Source organism: Salmo salar, chromosome 27, assembly GCF_965601325.2.
Source record: "Salmo salar chromosome 27, fSalSal1, whole genome shotgun sequence".
NCBI classification, from domain to species: domain Eukaryota; kingdom Metazoa; phylum Chordata; class Actinopteri; order Salmoniformes; family Salmonidae; genus Salmo; species Salmo salar.
The window spans coordinates 14149992-14167382 of NC_138317.1; the positions used below are offsets into that span (position 1 = coordinate 14149992).

Genomic DNA, 17391 nt, shown 5'->3' on the forward strand with positions numbered 1-17391 from the left:
GATAGATAGATAGATAGATAGATAGATAGATAGATAGATAGATAGATAGATAGATGACATTGATTTCAGCTTTGGAAAATTGGCTTAGTCTTGTAGTGAGGGGCCTATAAAACATAGCTAGATCCATAAACATTTTGGGGGGGAATTCTGAAATTTATTGGAATAAATGACCAAACTAGCTTGGTAGCTACCTGACAGGAGTGCTAGCTAGCTATGTTAGCTTTCTAGGTACATGAATAGGTTTAAGCTCAACTTCAAGATTTTCACCAAGGACGTTGTCTCTCCGATCATCACTCTCCCTCACTTGGGCAAGGGACATTTTAAGGTATACTCGGATGTGACGATGTAAAACGTCATTCCAGGGCTGAGGGTTCAGGACCTAGGGCTGTCCACTTTGAGTTTGGACTGCAGCCATTATTTTGTTTGGCCACCGTCAGAGGACTCTTCCAATGCGTTCTTGATGAAAAAAACAAGTTCTCGACTGTGTTTTGCCCTCTGGGCTGGAATGTTTTTTGCTGTTAAAATAAATGGTTGAATGTCCATTGGAGTTTTGTACACCACACTCTCTTACCCGGAGCCGGATTTCTGAGTACTGTGTAATTGTCTTTTCATATTAAACCTTATAGAGACTAGTTTACAACCTTATCTAGTCATAAAGCCTTTCTGTGATAGGTCAATTCTCTGATGAGGCTAAATGATAAATGTGTGTTTTTGCATGCATGCATGTGTGTGTTGCAGAGATGGGTTCTTGGACTCTGTCCAGAAGAGGTTGCAGTGCAGAAGACTGCGAGAAAAACTGGTGACCATGACTACTATGAAAAAGTAAGTGGGGTTTTGATTATTTGATTATTCATTTTTTTATCCCCATTAGCTAACACCACGATGTCAGCTAATCTTCCTGGGGTCCGAGTAGGAGATTCTACGTAAGATGTTCTTTACTGGAAAGTCCGATCAGATCAACCAGACAATCCATCCTGATCCAACAAGTTCTCCATCTATATGTCAATTTACATTGTGTGTGTGAGTAACAAGATCTCACGGTTTGACACGGTTTGAATTCAGTATTCTACGTTTGTCTAAACATCATAATTTGACAGTTAAGTTTAGGAATTAATTCTGATTGGTTAAGTAACCTTTTTACTAGGGTGGGCTTAAATCACTGTCACATAGTGTTTCTTGGTAGTCTTAAACAAATCTACTTTGAAACAAAAAGTATACACCTCACACATGGTATAGATGTATGTATTCAATTGTGAGTTTACATCCCAATATTACACTTTATATACGTCACAGAAAACTGAAATATAGCAAAACAGTTTCACATAGAAACACTTGATTTGCAGCTTTAAAAAGAAAATGTTAATTTAACTATGAAATTATGAAAAAGTAGAGGGCTATTTGGTAATTTGACTGCAGGAAAGGGTTTTAAGGTTTGGGAGAGGGTTAAAACAGAAACAACTCGAAGGTTAAGTTTAGGTATTAATTCCGAATAGTTAAGGTTTGGGATAGGGTAAAAAAAATACAAACGAATGCCTACCACTGGGATTAAACCCACAATTCTCAGAGCCAATGACGCAAGACTACTTGATAGTAAGTTCTCACCGATGCCCCTAGTGGCCGGTATTAAAGGCAACTCATGACATCCTGGGGACCTGGACGAACGTTGAACATTGCATTGGAATTGGAGTGACCTGGCGCGTGTGTGTGTGTGTGTGTGTGTGTGGTGTCAGAGTGGACATTGCCCTTTTCTCTCAGGAGGTGAGAGAGCTAATGAACTGTCCTTGGAGACTCAACCTCACACACAGAGAACTACACAGGTGAGATACACACCAGTGGAGCCTGGTGGGAGGAGCTATAGGAGGACAGGCTCATTGTAATGGCTGGAATGGAATAAATGGAACTGTATCAAACACATGGAAACCACGTTTGACTCCGTTCCAATTATTCCATTACAATGAGCCTGTCCTCCTATAGCTAACTCCCACCAGCCGCCACTGATACAGTTCACACACACCTTGCTCAGTCTTGCGATCGTCTCCAACAAACTTCCTGTCCTTCCCTCCCAGGACAGAGTTGTGGTCATGCTGTAACGCTTCTGATAGGCTGATGGTGACCAGACAGAACACCAATCAGAACCAGAGTCTGACTTATGATGCAGAGAAGTGGAGGAAGAGAAAGGTGGACCAAGCACTATGGGAGATGCTGCCTCAGGTGTGTATGGGTTAGCTCTTCTATCCTTGTGGGGACCTAAAATCCCCAAAAGTCCCACAAGGTTAGTAAAACCAGGAAAATTGTCCCTCGTGGGGACATTTCCCACGTCCCCATGAGGACAAAGGCTATTTTAAGGTTTGGGAATGGGTAAGGGGTTAGGAGTTAGGTTTAGGGTTTGGGTTAGTGTTAGTGGTTAGGGAAAGTAGGATATTTAATGGAAATAAATGTTATGTCCCCTTTGAGGATAGAATAACAAAACGTGTGTGTGTGTGTGTGTGTGTGTGTGTGTGTGTAGACCGTACCCTGGAGTAAAGGTTCGTTGAGTCGTTGTGCCGTGGTGGGAAGTGGAGGAATCCTGCAGAACAGCAGCTGTGGAGCGGAAATAGACAATGCTGACTATGTCATTAGGTATAAGTAACAACGTTTTCTATCAAGCAATCAATCAATCAGTTATTGGTAGTAATCTATAGCAATGTAGTTCTGTTGTGTTGTGTTCAACGTTGATATGATGTGTGACTGTTGTTGTTTATAATCTTGTGTCAACGTTGTGTGGATATTCTGGGAATGTTTAATGTTGTTTTATCCTATCGGAACTGGCACCTCTTTCTGAGTCCATCACTAGTTTGTATGTCGCGCTCTTATTCAAATGAAATGAAATCAAAATGAATTTGTCACATGCGCCGAATGGAACAGGTGTAGGACCTTACCGTGAAATGCTTACTTACAAGCCCTTAATCAACAGTGTAGAGTTTTTTTATTTATTTAAGTAACAAAATATTAGCTAAAAAGTATACAATAAATACTATATATAAAGTAACATTAAAATAACAATAACCAGTCAATATACAGGGGGTAACCGGTACCGAGTAATTGTATGAGGGTACAGGTTAATTGAGGTAATATTTACATGTAGGTAGGGGTGTTCAGTTGTTATTTGTTTTGTTGATGTGGTGTTGATGTAGTCGTTTCTAATATTGTGACTGTTGTTGACAGGTTTAACCTGGCTCCTATCAACAAGAGTTATGACGTGGGAGTGAAGACAGACCTCATAACAGCCAACCCTTCCCAGATCAATAAAGGGTATATACACTCTATCAATACACATGATCAGATACAGACAAAGAGCTCTATTTTCATGTCATCTGACCGACGCACCGGTTCCAATCCTAGAGCAAATGCCGTTTTATAAAAACTCCAGGCGGCGCTATGGTCAGATGACATAAAAAGAGAGCTTGGTGTTGAAAAGTAGCTCATACCGACAGTAAATATGGTAGTGGATCTTTGATGTTATGGGGATATTTTGCTTCCACTGGTCCTGGGGCCTTTTCTTTTTCTTCTTTTTTTCCTCTTGTGTACTTTTTACCTCCTTTTCTCCCCAATTGGAAGTTACAGTTTTGTCCCATCACTGCAACTCCCGTACGGACTCGGGAGAGGCGAAGGTCGAGAGCCATGCGTCTTCCGAAACACGACCCCGCCAAGCCGCACTGCTTCTTGACACACTGCTCACTTAACTCGGAAGCCAGCCGCACCATGTGTCGGAGGAAACACCGTACAGCTGGCAACTAAAGTCGCTAGAGCGTGATGGGACAAGTCACGCCCAGCTGCGGTCACGCCCAGCTGCGATACAGGCTGGGATTGAACCCGGGTCTGTAGACTGCTGCGCCACTTGGGAGGCCCATAGGGCCCTTAAGGTCAACAGCATCATGAACTTTTCCAAGTACCAGGACATTTTAGCCAAAAACCTAGTTGCCTCTGCCAGGAGGCTGACACATGGCCACAAGGGGATCTTCCAGCAAGACAATAACCCCAAGCACTAATCAAAATCCACAAAGAAATGATTAAAACTGCTATATGTAACTTTTTTATTTTGTTTCTGTTTAAAGTCTCTAGTGGTCATCCAATACGATTCAACAGTAACAATATTGCGCCTCCAGACTGCCTGAAAACCGCTATATTCTAATTCCCTGTCGGTTTGGATTTCCCACCAGATTTGGGATCTTACCCGAGGCTGTAGTGGCACCTCAGCACTGCGATGCATTGCCTTAGACTGCTACACCACTCGGGAGGCCCCCTTCCTAACTCAGTTGCCGGAGAGCAAGGAAACCGCTCATGAGTTCAATGGTGACTTAAAACATTTAGAGTTTAATGGCTGTGATAGGATAAAATTGAGGATGGAGCAACATTGTAGTTACTTCAATGCTAACCTAAATTACAGTGAAAATAAATAATTCTGTACAGAATAAAAAATATTCTAAAACATGCATCTTGTTTGCAATAGTAGTAGAAGTTGAAAAGCTTCAAGTTCCTCGGCGTACACGTCACTGACAATCTGAAATGGTCCACCACACAGACAGTGTGGTGAAGCAGGTGCAGCAGCACTTCTTCAAGCTCAGGAGGCTGAAGAAATTTGGCTTGACCCCTAAGACCCTCACAAACTTTTACAGATGCATCATTGAGAACATCCAGTATCACCACCTAGTACGCAACTGCACCGTCCGCAACCGCAGGGTTCTCAAGAGGGTGGTGAGGTATGCCCAACACACTGCCTGCCGTCCAGGACACCTACAGCACCCAGTGTCACAGGAAGGCTGAGAAGATCATCAAGAACCTCAGACACCCTATTATATAGTACATTCGGAAAGTATTCAGACCCCTTTACTTTTTCAGCATTTTGTTACGTTACTGCCTTATTCTACAATGGATGTATTTTTTTTAAGTCATTGAAATCACTCAAATGTACAAGAAAATATCACATTTGCGTAAGTATTCAGACCTTTTACTCAGTACTTTGTTGAAGGACCTTAGGGAGCAATTACAGCCTTGAGTCTTCTTGTTTATGATGCTACAAGCTTGGCACACCTGTATTTGGGGAGTTTCCCCCATTTTATTTTCTGCATATCCTCTCAAGCTCTGTCAGGTTGGATGGGAGTGTCACTGCACGGCTATTTTCAGGTCCATCCAGAGATGTTTGAGCAGTTTCTAGTCCAAGCTCTGGCTGGCCCACTCAAGGACATTCAGAGACTTGTCCCGAAGCCACTTCTGCGTTGTCTTGGCTGCGTGCTTAGGGTCGTTGTCCTGTTGGAAGGTGAACCTTCACCCTGAAGAAGGCACAGTGATGCTGGAATGTTGGTGATTTACCCAATAAATGACTGGGACTTTATATATATGGAGTGTGCAACTCTCCTTTATTTTTTATAGTTTGGAAGGTGAACCTTCGCCTGCGTCTGAGGTCTTGAGCACTCTGGAGCAGATTTTCATTAAGATCTCTCTGTACTTTGCTTCGTTCATCTTTCCCTCGATCCTGACTAGTCTCCCAGTCCCTGCAGCTGAAAAACATCCCTACAGCATGATGCTGCCACCACCATGCTTCACCGTAGGGATGGTGCCAGGTTTCCTCCAGACGTGACATACAGGCCAAAGACTTCAATTTTGGTTTCATCAGACCAGAGAATCTTGTTTCTCATGGTCTGAGAGTCTTTAGCTGCCTTTTTGGCAAACTCCAAGCGGGTTGTCATGTCCCTTTTACTGAGGAGTGGCTTCCATCTGGCTACTCTACCATAAAAGCCTGATTGGTGGAGTGCTGCAGAGATGGTTGTCCTTCTGGAAGGTTCTCCCATCTCCACAGAGGAACTCTAGAGCTCTGTCAGAGTGACCATTGGGTTCTTGATCACCTCCCTGACCAGGGCCCTTCTCCCCTGATTGCTCAGTTTGGCTGGGCGGCCAGCTCTAGGAAGAGTCTTGGTGATTTAAAAACTTCCATTTAAGAATGATGGAGGCCACTGCTGCAGAAATGTTTTGTGAACCCTTCCCCAGATCTGTGCCTTGACACAATCTTGTCTCGGCGGTCTAAGGACAATTCCTTCGACCTCTTTGCTTGGTTTTTGCTCTGACATGCACTGTCAACTGTGGGACCTTTTTTATATAGACGGGTGTGTGCTTTTCCAAATCATGTCCAATCAAGTTGTAGAAACATCTCAAGGATGATCAATGGAAACAGGATGCACCTGAGCTCAATTTCGAGTCTCATAGCAAAGGGTCTGAATACTTATGTAAATAAGCTATTACTGTTTTTTTTTAAAATCTTTAATCTTTAATAAATGAGCAAAAAATGTCAACCTGTTTTCGCTTTGTCATTGTGCAGTATTGTGTGTAAATTGCTGAGATTATTTATTTAATCAATTTTAGAATAAGGCTGTAACCTAACTAAATGTGGGGAAAAAATCATGGGGCCTGAATACTTCCCGAAGGCACGGTACTTGGTAATAAATAGAATAGTGCAGTTGTGAAATGGCAGCAATTGTATGTTGTAAGATGCATGAGTCTTTGGATTGGGTATATAGCATTCTGTGAACTTGGAGATGTCTTTTTGGTAGAACTGCTAGACTGTAAATGATAAAACAGTTCACCATGTTGTTAAAGGCTTTCTTTAGAAGTTGATTTACTGTGCTGCCTTCTGTAGTGAGGACATCAGAGTGTGATAGTTAATGTTGCTACCAAGTTAGCTAGCTTGGATAGCAATCTAGTATTTTACCAGGCAGAGACATTAACGGTAGTTACAACGTTATTACAAGACAATGTAACTAAAATTCTGCTACCTTTCTGGCAAACGGCATGATTACTTTTTATTTCAATGTAAAAACAAAGAATTATACCTAGTGTATACATGTTTTGCCTGTTCTGAATAGACTTATCTTCTTTTCAATCTTGTCTGTGAGCCGTTATTGCATCCACTATCAGTTTCAAATTTGCCACAGCCTAGACTGTCCAGAGAGGATGTTAATACTACGTCATTCCCAGCCGACTACCCATGAGACCAGGCGTTTCTTGGAAATTGTGTTCAAATCTAGAAAAAAAATCTGCATTCTTGTCAGAGCTGACCCTACAAAACATCTGTACACACATAGTTACCCAGTGCAGCTGTAATTGACCACAAAATCAACATTTGTGGTCAATTAATTAGCACCCTCTCCAAGGCTCAGTGTCGTTATCCTCACAAGGGATAATCCTCACAGGGGTGCGAATAATTTGACCACTTTTGAGAATCTCCTAACACCTCCCCTCGCTTGTCCTCAGATACCCTGACCTCCAGCGGAACCCTGGACCCCTGGTGGAAGTCATGTCAGTCTATGGCCACGCCCATCTGCTTCTCCACGCCTTCTCTTTTGGTTTTGGGACCTCCCCCTGCTTCAAGGTGAGTTGCTACCATGAGATGAGACTAGGTAGAGCCCTGCTACCCGGCTCCGGCCCGACAGGACCCAATGCTATGTACCTGTTAATGGCCGGACCTATTGTTTTCATCAATAACTAGCATTTTTAAGAACAACAAAATTGATAACTAACATTTTGATCCTGGGAGAGGAGGGTAGATGGTAATGATGTCATTAATCAGTCTTTATTCTGTCCCAGGTGTACCACGCCCTCCGTAAGGCCTGCACCCAACAGAAAGTGGTGTTCTTTCACCCAGACTACCTGCTTAAGCTGGACAAGTTCTGGCGTCGCCGTGGGCAACGAGCCCCACGGCTCTCTACTGGTATGATGCTGGCCAGCACTGCTCTGGAGATCTGTGAACAGGTGTGTGTTTGTGTGTGTGTTGCCTCAGAAGAGGTTCCCGTCCAATCTGAAGTTTCCATGTCCTTGTGCAGGAGGAAAAGGAGGAAAACATTGAATAGGACCGGCACAAGCACACACTCTTGCCTCACACTAGTGCCTACCCCAAAAAGGTTCAGACTCCTGACCGCCAACTGTAACTCTGGCCACCATCCTCTCATGGAACTGATGCAGGATGTTCACACATTTCCCAAGGCAGCCATGCTGCATAAGGGCCTTCCAAAGAAGTTCACGGTGTACTGTGTCGAAGGCTTTGGAGAGGTCCACAAAGCCCACAAATAGGTGTCGTTTCTGTTCACTGCACTTTTCCTGCAGTTGGCGTCCATGGAAGATAATGTCCACCGGGCTTCTGTTCTTTCTAAAGCAGCACTGGGTCTCCAGTAGGAGCTTCCACAAAGCTGGAATCTGAACGAGTACTTGAGCTTCAGCAAGTGGATGATTGTTCTTTTGTGACACACCCCAGAAGCTCTACAAGCCACCCTCACAGCAGCTGTACAGACAGCTACAACTGGGCCTATGTTCTGCAGGTGGTCAGAAAAAGCGCCTAAAGGACCAATTGAAGACTTCACTGAAGAAGTGTGGGATAAACCCTGCCTCCCTCTGGACTGTTACTGTGGACCGTTCCACCTGGTGCAGCCTCTGCCATCATGGAGAGCCGTTGGCTCAGGAAAAAAGGACTGAATGTCGCCTGGCGAAGTGACAGAGAAGACATATGACCATGGCTGCACCGGCCTCAACGACAGTATGCATCCCGCATCGGATTATACAGTCATCAGAGAACCCACAAGCAGTAGAGGATGCGATCGACTACCTTAAGAGATTAAGTGTGTGTGTGTGTGTATGTGTGTGTGTGTGTGTGTGTGTGTGTGTGTGTGTGTGTGTGTGTGTGTGTGTGTGTGTGTGTGTGTGTGTGTGTACGTTTGTATATGTTTCTAAGTCTCCATCTCTATCTGTCAGGTTCATCTGTACGGCTTCTGGCCCTTCCCTCTGGATCTATCCCAAAATACTTTGCCACATCATTACTATGACAACGTTGGTCCAAGTCACTTCATGCACGCCATGCCTGAAGAGTTCCTGCTGTTACTACAACTCCACAGCCAGGGGGCGCTACAGCTACATGTTGGACCCTGTACACTGACCCCTACACCCTAACCCATACAACCTCTGTTACTACAACTCCATAGCCAGGGGGCGCTACAGCTACATGTTGGACCCTGTACACCCTAACAAGCAGATGGTCAGGGGATCAGAACATAATTATAATAATTTGCACAGTGCAAATTGACCACAACTAAGGCCAAAAATAGGTTGTATTTGAAAATAACAATCATTTCATACCTTGATTACACTGAGACATGATAACGTATCTCTTTTTTAAGCCCCAAAAAATCTCACGGGCCGCCTGTTGCTGACCCCTGCCCTACACCCGAACCCCTTCAAATATAACCTACATTTTTCTATTATTTGTTTTATTTAGCCTTATTTTAATGGTGAGTTGACTGAGAATACATTCTCATTTACAGCAACGAACTGTAACCCCAACACCACTACAACTCCAAAGCACTACAGCTACATGTTGGACCCTGTACACTGACCCCTACACCCTAACCCATACAACCTCTTACTACAACTCCACAGCCAGGGGGCGCTACAGCAACATGTTGGACTCTGTACACTGACCCCTACACCCTAACCCATACAACCTCTTACTACAACTCCACAACCAGGGGGCGCTACAGCTACATGTTGGACCCTGTACACTGACCCCTACACCCTAACCCATACAACCTCTTACTACAACTCCACAACCAGGGGGCGCTACAGCTACATGTTGGACCCTGTACACTGACCCCTACACCCTAACCCATACAACCTCTTACTACAACTCCACTGCCAGGGGGCACTACAGCTACATGTTGGTACCCTGTATACAGGCATAAGCGACATAAGCGGCCACCAGGGGGACCCCGAAACAATAATAATAACTCAGTCGGGGTCTCAACTTGTTGAGAGTTAGAACAGTACAATTTTTGTTAGGGCTTTATTCAATCCATACTGTAGAAATTCGGCATTACAGCGTGATTGAAATTTCTCCCGCGTTTGCGGAGATTGCATTCACGGTAAACACTGCAGATGTCGGTTCAATAGGAAATTAGCGATACAGATTCAATAGAGACCTTAGTCTAGCCAGTTATCTAAACTGGTAGTCATCATGGCCTAATACCGATCGGGCACGTGCCCTAGGGCCCTGACCTCCAAAGGGCCCCCATTGACTTTGTTTGTCACTCCGATAACATAAACATGGCATAAGTCATTGCAAAAAATAGAATTGCATGAAATGTGTTATAAAATCCTAAAGTTTTATCTCCGCCCCGTGACAAAATGTGTAGAACTACAAAAAACTTGCTTTAAAACTGCAATATTTTCTCTCCGCCCCATTGCAAAATGTGTAGAACTGCAGAAAACTTGCAGGGGGCCCCCCAACCAAATCTTGCTTAGGGCTGGCCCTGCCTGTACACCCTAACCCCTGGCCTACACCCTAACCCCTTCACCATAACTCCTACACCCTAACCCCTGTTAATACAACTCCACAGCCAGGGGGTAATACAGCTACATGTAGGACTCTGTCTTTAACATATATCCTAAAGAGTTATTTATACATTGTTATTAGTATGCTGTGGTTTTATATTTTATGGAAAACATTAAAATGTTATACTACTTTTTGGATTTCCTTCCTGTATGGTTTTAATTAATTAATCTAATTATTTATACATTTCCTTGTGTGTGTGTGTGTCACTACAGACCCTGGTTCGATTCCAGGCTATATTGTGATAGGGAGTCCCATAGGGCGGTGCACAATTGGCCCAGCATCGTTAGGGTTTGGCCGGGGTAGGCCGTCATTGTAAATAAGAATTTGTTCTTAACCGACTTGCCTAGTTAGATAAATAATGAGTGCATCCGTATGTATGTATGTATGTATGTATGTATGTATGTATGTATGTATGTATGTATGTATGTATGTATGTATGTATGTATGTATGTATGTATGTATGTATGTATGTATCTATGTATCTATGTATGTATGTATGTATGTGTACACACACCATATGTGTATATATACAGTTGAAGTCGTAAGTTTACATACACCTTAGCCAAATACACTGCTCAAAAAAATAAAGGGAACACTAAAATAACACATCCTAGATCTGAATGAATGAAATAATCTTATTAAATACTATTTTCTTTACATAGTTGAATGTGCTGACAACAAAATCACACAAAAATAATCTATGGAAATCCAATTTATCAACCCATGGAGGTCTGGATTTGGAGTCACACTCAAAATTAAAGTGGAAAACCACACTACAGGCTGATCCAACTTTGATGTAATGTCCTTAAAACAAGTAAAAATGAGGCTCAGTAGTGTGTGTGGCCTCCACATGCCTGTATGACCTCCCTACAACGCCTGGGCATGCTGCTGATGAGGTGGCGGATGGTCTCCTGAGGGATCTCCTCCCAGACCTGGACTAAAGCATCCGCCAACTCCTGGACCGTCTGTGGTGCAACGTGGCGTTGGTGGATGGAGCGAGACATGATGTCCCAGATGTGCTCAATTGGATTCAGGTCTGGGGAACGGGCGGGCCAGTCCATAGCATCAATGCCTTCCTCTTGCAGGAACTGCTGACACACTCCAGCCACATGAGGTCTAGCATTGTCTTGCATTAGGAGGAACCCAGGGCCAACCGCACCAGCATATGGTCTCACAAGGGGTCTGAGGATCTCATCTCGGTACCTAATGGCAGTCAGGCTACCTCTGGCGAGCACATGGAGGGCTGTGCGGCCCCCCAAAGAAATGCCACCCCACACCATGACTGACCCACCGCCAAACCGGTCATGATTGGAGGATGTTGCAGGCAGCAGAACGTTCTCCACGGCGTCTCCAGACTCTGTCACGTGCTCAGTGTGAACCTGCTTTCATCTGTGAAGAGCACAGGGTGCCAGTGGCGAATTTGCCAATCTTGGTGTTCTCTGGCAAATGCCAAACGTCCTGCACGGTGTTGGGCTGTAAGCACAACCCCCACCTATGGACGTCGGGCCCTCATACCACCCTCATGGAGTCTGTTTCTGACCGTTTGAGCAGACACATGCACATTTGTGGCCTGCTGGAGGTCATTTTGCAAAGCTCTGGCAGTGCTCCTCCTGCACCTCCTTGCACAAAGGCGGAGGAAGCGGTCCTGCTGCTGGGTTGTTGCCCTCCTACGGCCTCCTCCACGTCTCCTGATGTACTGCCCTGTCTCCTGGTAGCGCCTCCATGCTCTGGACACTACGCTGACAGACACAGCAAACCTTCTTGCCACAGCTCGCATTGATGTGCCGTCCTGGATGAGCTGCACTACCTGAGCCACTTGTGTGGGTTGTAGACTCCGTCTCATGCTACTACTAGAGTGAAAGCACCGCCAGCATTCAAAAGTGACCAAAACATCAGCCAAGAAGCATAGGAACTGAGAAGTGGTCTGTGGTCACCACCTGCAGAAGCACTCCTTTATTGGGGGCGTCTTGCTAATTGCCTATAATTTCCCCCTGTTGTCTATTCCATTTGCACAACAGCATGTGAAATTTATTGTCAATCAGTGTATTGTCAATCATTCATGAGTTTTTCTTTATTTTTTACTGTTTTCTACAATGGGATAAAATAAATAAAACAAAGGCCTGGGACCATAGTGGCTGAAGGCAGCCTCACGTTCAGTCAGGACCTTTGAAACAACTTAAAGGCTTGTGCCAGAGGATCTGAGGGACCAACCGGATATTTTAAAACTAGCAGGCAAGCAATGCAGGGACTTTTAAAATAGGTGTTATGTGCTTTCCTTCTGGTCTTTGTTAGCACATGTAACCGATGTGAAATGGCTAGTTAGTTAGCGGTGGTGCGCGCTAATAGCGTTTCAATCGGTGACGTCACTCGCTCTGAGACCTGAAGTAGTTGTTCCCCTTGCTCTGCAAGGGCCGCGGCTTTTGTGGCGCGATGGGTAACGATGCTTCGTGGGTGTCAGTTGTTGATGTGTGCAGAGGGTCCCTGGTTCAAGCCCAGGTTGGGGCGAGGAGAGGGACGGAAGCTATACTGTTACACACACGTGCTCCTGCGTTCTGAATTACTTGGAGTTGGCTAATGTTTTTTTTGGGGGGGAAGACCAGACATCATAGGAGGCCCTTCACAATAGAAATATAATTACTATTGTGATACATAATTGCCCTGGTATTTTGGAATTTCCAGTCAATGAGCACTAAGGGTAATGTAGTCATTCTACAGATTCAAAAGCAGGTTGGCGTTTTATTGTCATGAGTCTTGTCCTGGAGGCAGAACTGAGCAATTTCCCCTTAGATAGGCCAGCTGCAATGTCAAAATTAGCTATATTGTTAAAAATGTACCTTCTTGGTCTTAATTTATGATTAGCTGTATGGTTAGGTTTAAATAAGATTTTATAACTTTGTGGCTGTGCTAGCTAGTGACCACTCTGCAGAGCTGCCGCAAGAACAAAATTCACGATCAAAGTCAGCGCAAGATTATTGGATGAGATCCTCCTGCCGCTGAGAAGCTTACAGTATTATAATACTGGTACTGTAAGTTGGTGGCGTCTTAATTGGGGAGGACGGGCTCGTGGTAATGGCTGGAGCGGAATGGTATCAAATACAGCAAACACATGGTTTCCATGTGTTTGATGCCATTCCATCCTCTCCGTTCCAGCCATTATTGTGAGTCGTCCTCCTCCTAGCAGCCTCTACTGTAATATACAGTAGATAAAATATTGGGAGTGGCTCCTGATCCGTGGCCAGATCTTTTATTTCTGAGGTTTTGTATCAGTAAGTCCGCAGTGTCTTGTGTTATTTTGGATTGGGTGTTGACAAACTAGACTGAATCTTTATATTGATCCTTGATAGCTGAATAAAAACATCTGCCACACACACACACACACACACACACACACACACACACACACACACACACACACACACACACACACACACACACACACACACACACACACACACACACACACACACACACACACACACACACACACCAGGGCTCTCGCCAGAACAAATCAGTTGGACGGGCATTTAATTTCCATAAGGGAGCATGTTTTTTTCATGGGACTTCCTATATTCCATTTTTTAAAAGGGTGTTATAGTAAAGACCAGCATGAGTTTCAAGTTTGGGGAAGCTTACAATTTATCCTACCATTTCTACCAATCTGGTGCCAGTTATGATTTTCATACGACAATTCACAGTGTCCAGCCCCTACCATATGGACATATTGATGGACCGTGATCCATTGTCGGCTAAAGAAATGAGCTCATGGAACTGAGATAGTCTGTAGGCCTATACTTCCATCATCAACTAAGTAAAATAGATGGCTAGGTCTAAAACTGACAAATAACAGTAGAAAATATCATTCTCAATCGCGTTCTACTCCACCGGTCTACCTATCTGTCATTACATGAGCTATACAGTGAGGGGGAAAAATGTATTTGATCCCCTGCTGATTTTGTACGTTTGCCCACTGACAAAGAAATTATCAGTCTATAATTTTAATGGTAGGTTTATTTGAACAGTGAGAGACAGAATAACAAAATAATCCAGAAAAACGCATGTCAAAAATGTTATAAATTGATTTGCATTTTAATGAGGGAAATAAGTATTTGACCCCTCTGCAAAACATGACTTAGTACTTGGTGGCAAAACCCTTGTTGGCAATCACAGAGGTCAGACATTTCTTGTAGTTGGCCACCAGGTTTGCACACATCTCAGGAGGGATTTTGTCCCACTCCTCTTTGCAGCTCGTCTCCAAGTTATTAAGGTTTCAAGGCTGACGTTTGGCAACTCGAACCTTCAGCTCCCTCCACAGATTTTCTATGGGATTAAGGTCTGGAGACTGGCTAGGCCACTCCAGGACCTTAATGTGCTTCTTCTTGAGCAACTCCTTTGTTGCCTTGGCCATGTGTTTTGGGTCATTGTCATGCTGGAATACCCATCCACGACCCATTTTCAATGCCCTGGCTGAGGGAGGAGGTTCTCACCCAAGATTTGACGGTACATGGCCCCGTCCATCGTCCCTTTGATGCGGTGAAGTTGTCGTGTCCCCTTAGCAGAAAAACACCCCCAAAGCATAATGTTTCCACCTCCATGTTTGACGGTGGGGATGGTGTTCTTGGGGTCATAGGCAGCATTCCTCCTCCTCCAAACACAGCGAGTTGAGTTGATGCCAAAGAGCTCCATTTTGGTCTCATCTGACAACAACACTTTCACCCAGTTGTCCTCTGAATCATTCAGATGTTCATTGGCAAACTTCAGACGGGCATGTATATGTGCTTTCTTGAGCAGGGGGACCTTGCGGGCGCTGCAGGATTTCAATCCTTCACGGCGTAGTGTGTTACCAATTGTTTTCTTGGTGACTATGGTCCCAGCTGCCTTGAGATCATTGACAAGATCCTGCCATGTAGTTCTGGGCTGATTCCTCACCGTTCTCATTATCATTGCAACTCCACGAGGTGAGATATTGCATGGAGCCCCAGGCCGAGGGAGATTGACAGTTCTTTTGTGTTTTTGTTGTCACCTTCTCACCAAGCTGCTTGAACTGTTGTCACCTTCTCACCAAGCTGCTTGGCGATGGTCTTGTAGCCCATTCCAGCCTTGTGTAGGTCTACAATCTTGTCCCTGACATCCTTGAGCTCTTTGGTCTTGGCCATGGTGGAGAGTTTGGAATCTGATTGATTGATTGCTTCTGTGGACAGGTGTCTTTCATACAGGTAACAAGCTGAGATTAGGAGCACTCCCTTTAAGAGTGTGCTCCTCAGTATTTAAGTGTGTCCTATTTGGTATGTATACAATTTTAAAAGTTTTCTTTCAGTAGTAGATTTTCTTTTTAGCATGGTAACATTAAACCTAATTCCCTTTGTTTACTCACTTCCTAGTGCCTAGAGAGCCCCAGGTAGGCAGAATCTCAGCAGAAAGCTGTCAGACAGACTGATGCAGGGAGGAGGAAGAGGAGTTAAAGCTTAGCAGCAGTGCCAGTGAAGGACTGACAGAAGAGATTTAACAAGCAAGTAGTACGGGAAAGGAAGAGTATGGACAGATTTGAAGTGAGGAAGATGAGGTTTTAGATGATCTAGCACTGTGGCCAGAGAAAAAACAAGACCATGAAAGAGAAGCTATTGTTCATAGACCAGCCAACAGGTGTGGTGAGGAGACAGAACTGTATAAAACCATGCCCCCAGACTCAGAAGGCAAGCCATTCCCCAACTATTTACAGTACAGTAAGTCAGCAGACGGAAGAGAAAATGTGTAGAGAGACTGACTTATTTATAGTAAGAGTGTAAAGGCATTATATTACATTCCATGTGTTCTTTTTTTCTCATGAGCAAAGTAAACAATCACCCAGTTCTCTGAATAGTAAGGATGGCTATAAGTTATCATCAGTGAAATGGCGGAGAATGTACAGTATGACAAACTACCAGAGTATGAGGATGGTGTGTCTCACAAGAACTGTTACTGGAAATGCAAAGATCTTCAGCATACCGTAGCAACAGCTACAGGTATAGACAGTCAGCTGCAGAAACAAATCCAGTCAGAAATGTATAAAAACAGAGCACTTGTAGAAAGGATTTTGGATGTGACACTGTACTTAGCATCTAGGAATCTGCCATTCTGGAGGAAAACACTCAATCTTGAGGATGTGCATAATGAACATTTACCTAGGCTTACTGGAACTGTTGTCAAATTATGACCCGCTATTACGTGAGCACTTACAGGAAGTCAGGGACATAAAGAAAGGAGCGCGACTGACTCATTACCTCAGCCCTGAGAGCCAAAACGAGTTCATAAGAATATGTGGTCAAAGGGTTTTGAAAATAATACTTTATGAAAGAGAAGATGCAATCTATTACTTGGTTATGTGTGATGCAACTCCAGACATTTCCCATACTGAGAGAAATGTATTATTGGTGAGATATGTATATAAAGTTCAGGGAACAGGTGAATGGGAAATAATTGAACGTTTTCTTGAATTGAAAGACTTTGCTAGAAAGACAGTCAGTGACATTTCGGAAATGATTTTGAGAGCATTGGAAGGGCATGGTATTGACAGAAGATTGCTGTGGTCAAGGCTATGATAATGGTGCAAATATGTCAGGGAAAGAAAATGGCGACAACAGAGATGGTCGCCTCGCTTCGAGTTCTTAACCAGTTATGGATAGGGGGCAGTATTTTCACAGCCGGATAAAAAACATACCCGATTTAATCTGATTATTACTCCTGCCCAGAAACTAGAATATGCATATAATTATTAGCTTTGGATAGAAAACACTCCAAAGTTTCTAAAACTGTTTGAATGGTGTCTGTGAGTATAACAGAACTCATTTGGCAGGCCAAAACCTGAGAAGATTCTGTACAGGAAGTACCCTGTCTGACCATTTCTTGGCCTTCTTTGCCATCTCTATCCATTACAAAGGATCTCTGCTGTTACGTGACACTTCCTACGGCCCACATGGGCTCTCAGAAGGCGGCAAAAAGATGAATCG

At 44.0% G+C, this 17391-nt stretch overlaps 1 protein-coding gene across 1 annotated transcript; it reads left to right on the forward strand.

The window, feature by feature from the left end:
• Positions 1-2069: 2069 nt before the first annotated feature.
• On the forward strand, positions 2070-10752 carry LOC106588278 (alpha-2,8-sialyltransferase 8F). Its single transcript, XM_014177114.3, has 6 exons — positions 2070-2211; positions 2507-2619; positions 3205-3291; positions 7285-7402; positions 7618-7782; positions 8776-10752. Exons 1-6 carry the CDS (start codon positions 2107-2109, stop codon positions 8968-8970), a joined length of 783 nt encoding a protein of 260 aa, XP_014032589.2. The 5' UTR covers positions 2070-2106; the 3' UTR covers positions 8971-10752.
• The last annotated feature ends 6639 nt before the right edge of the window (positions 10753-17391 follow it).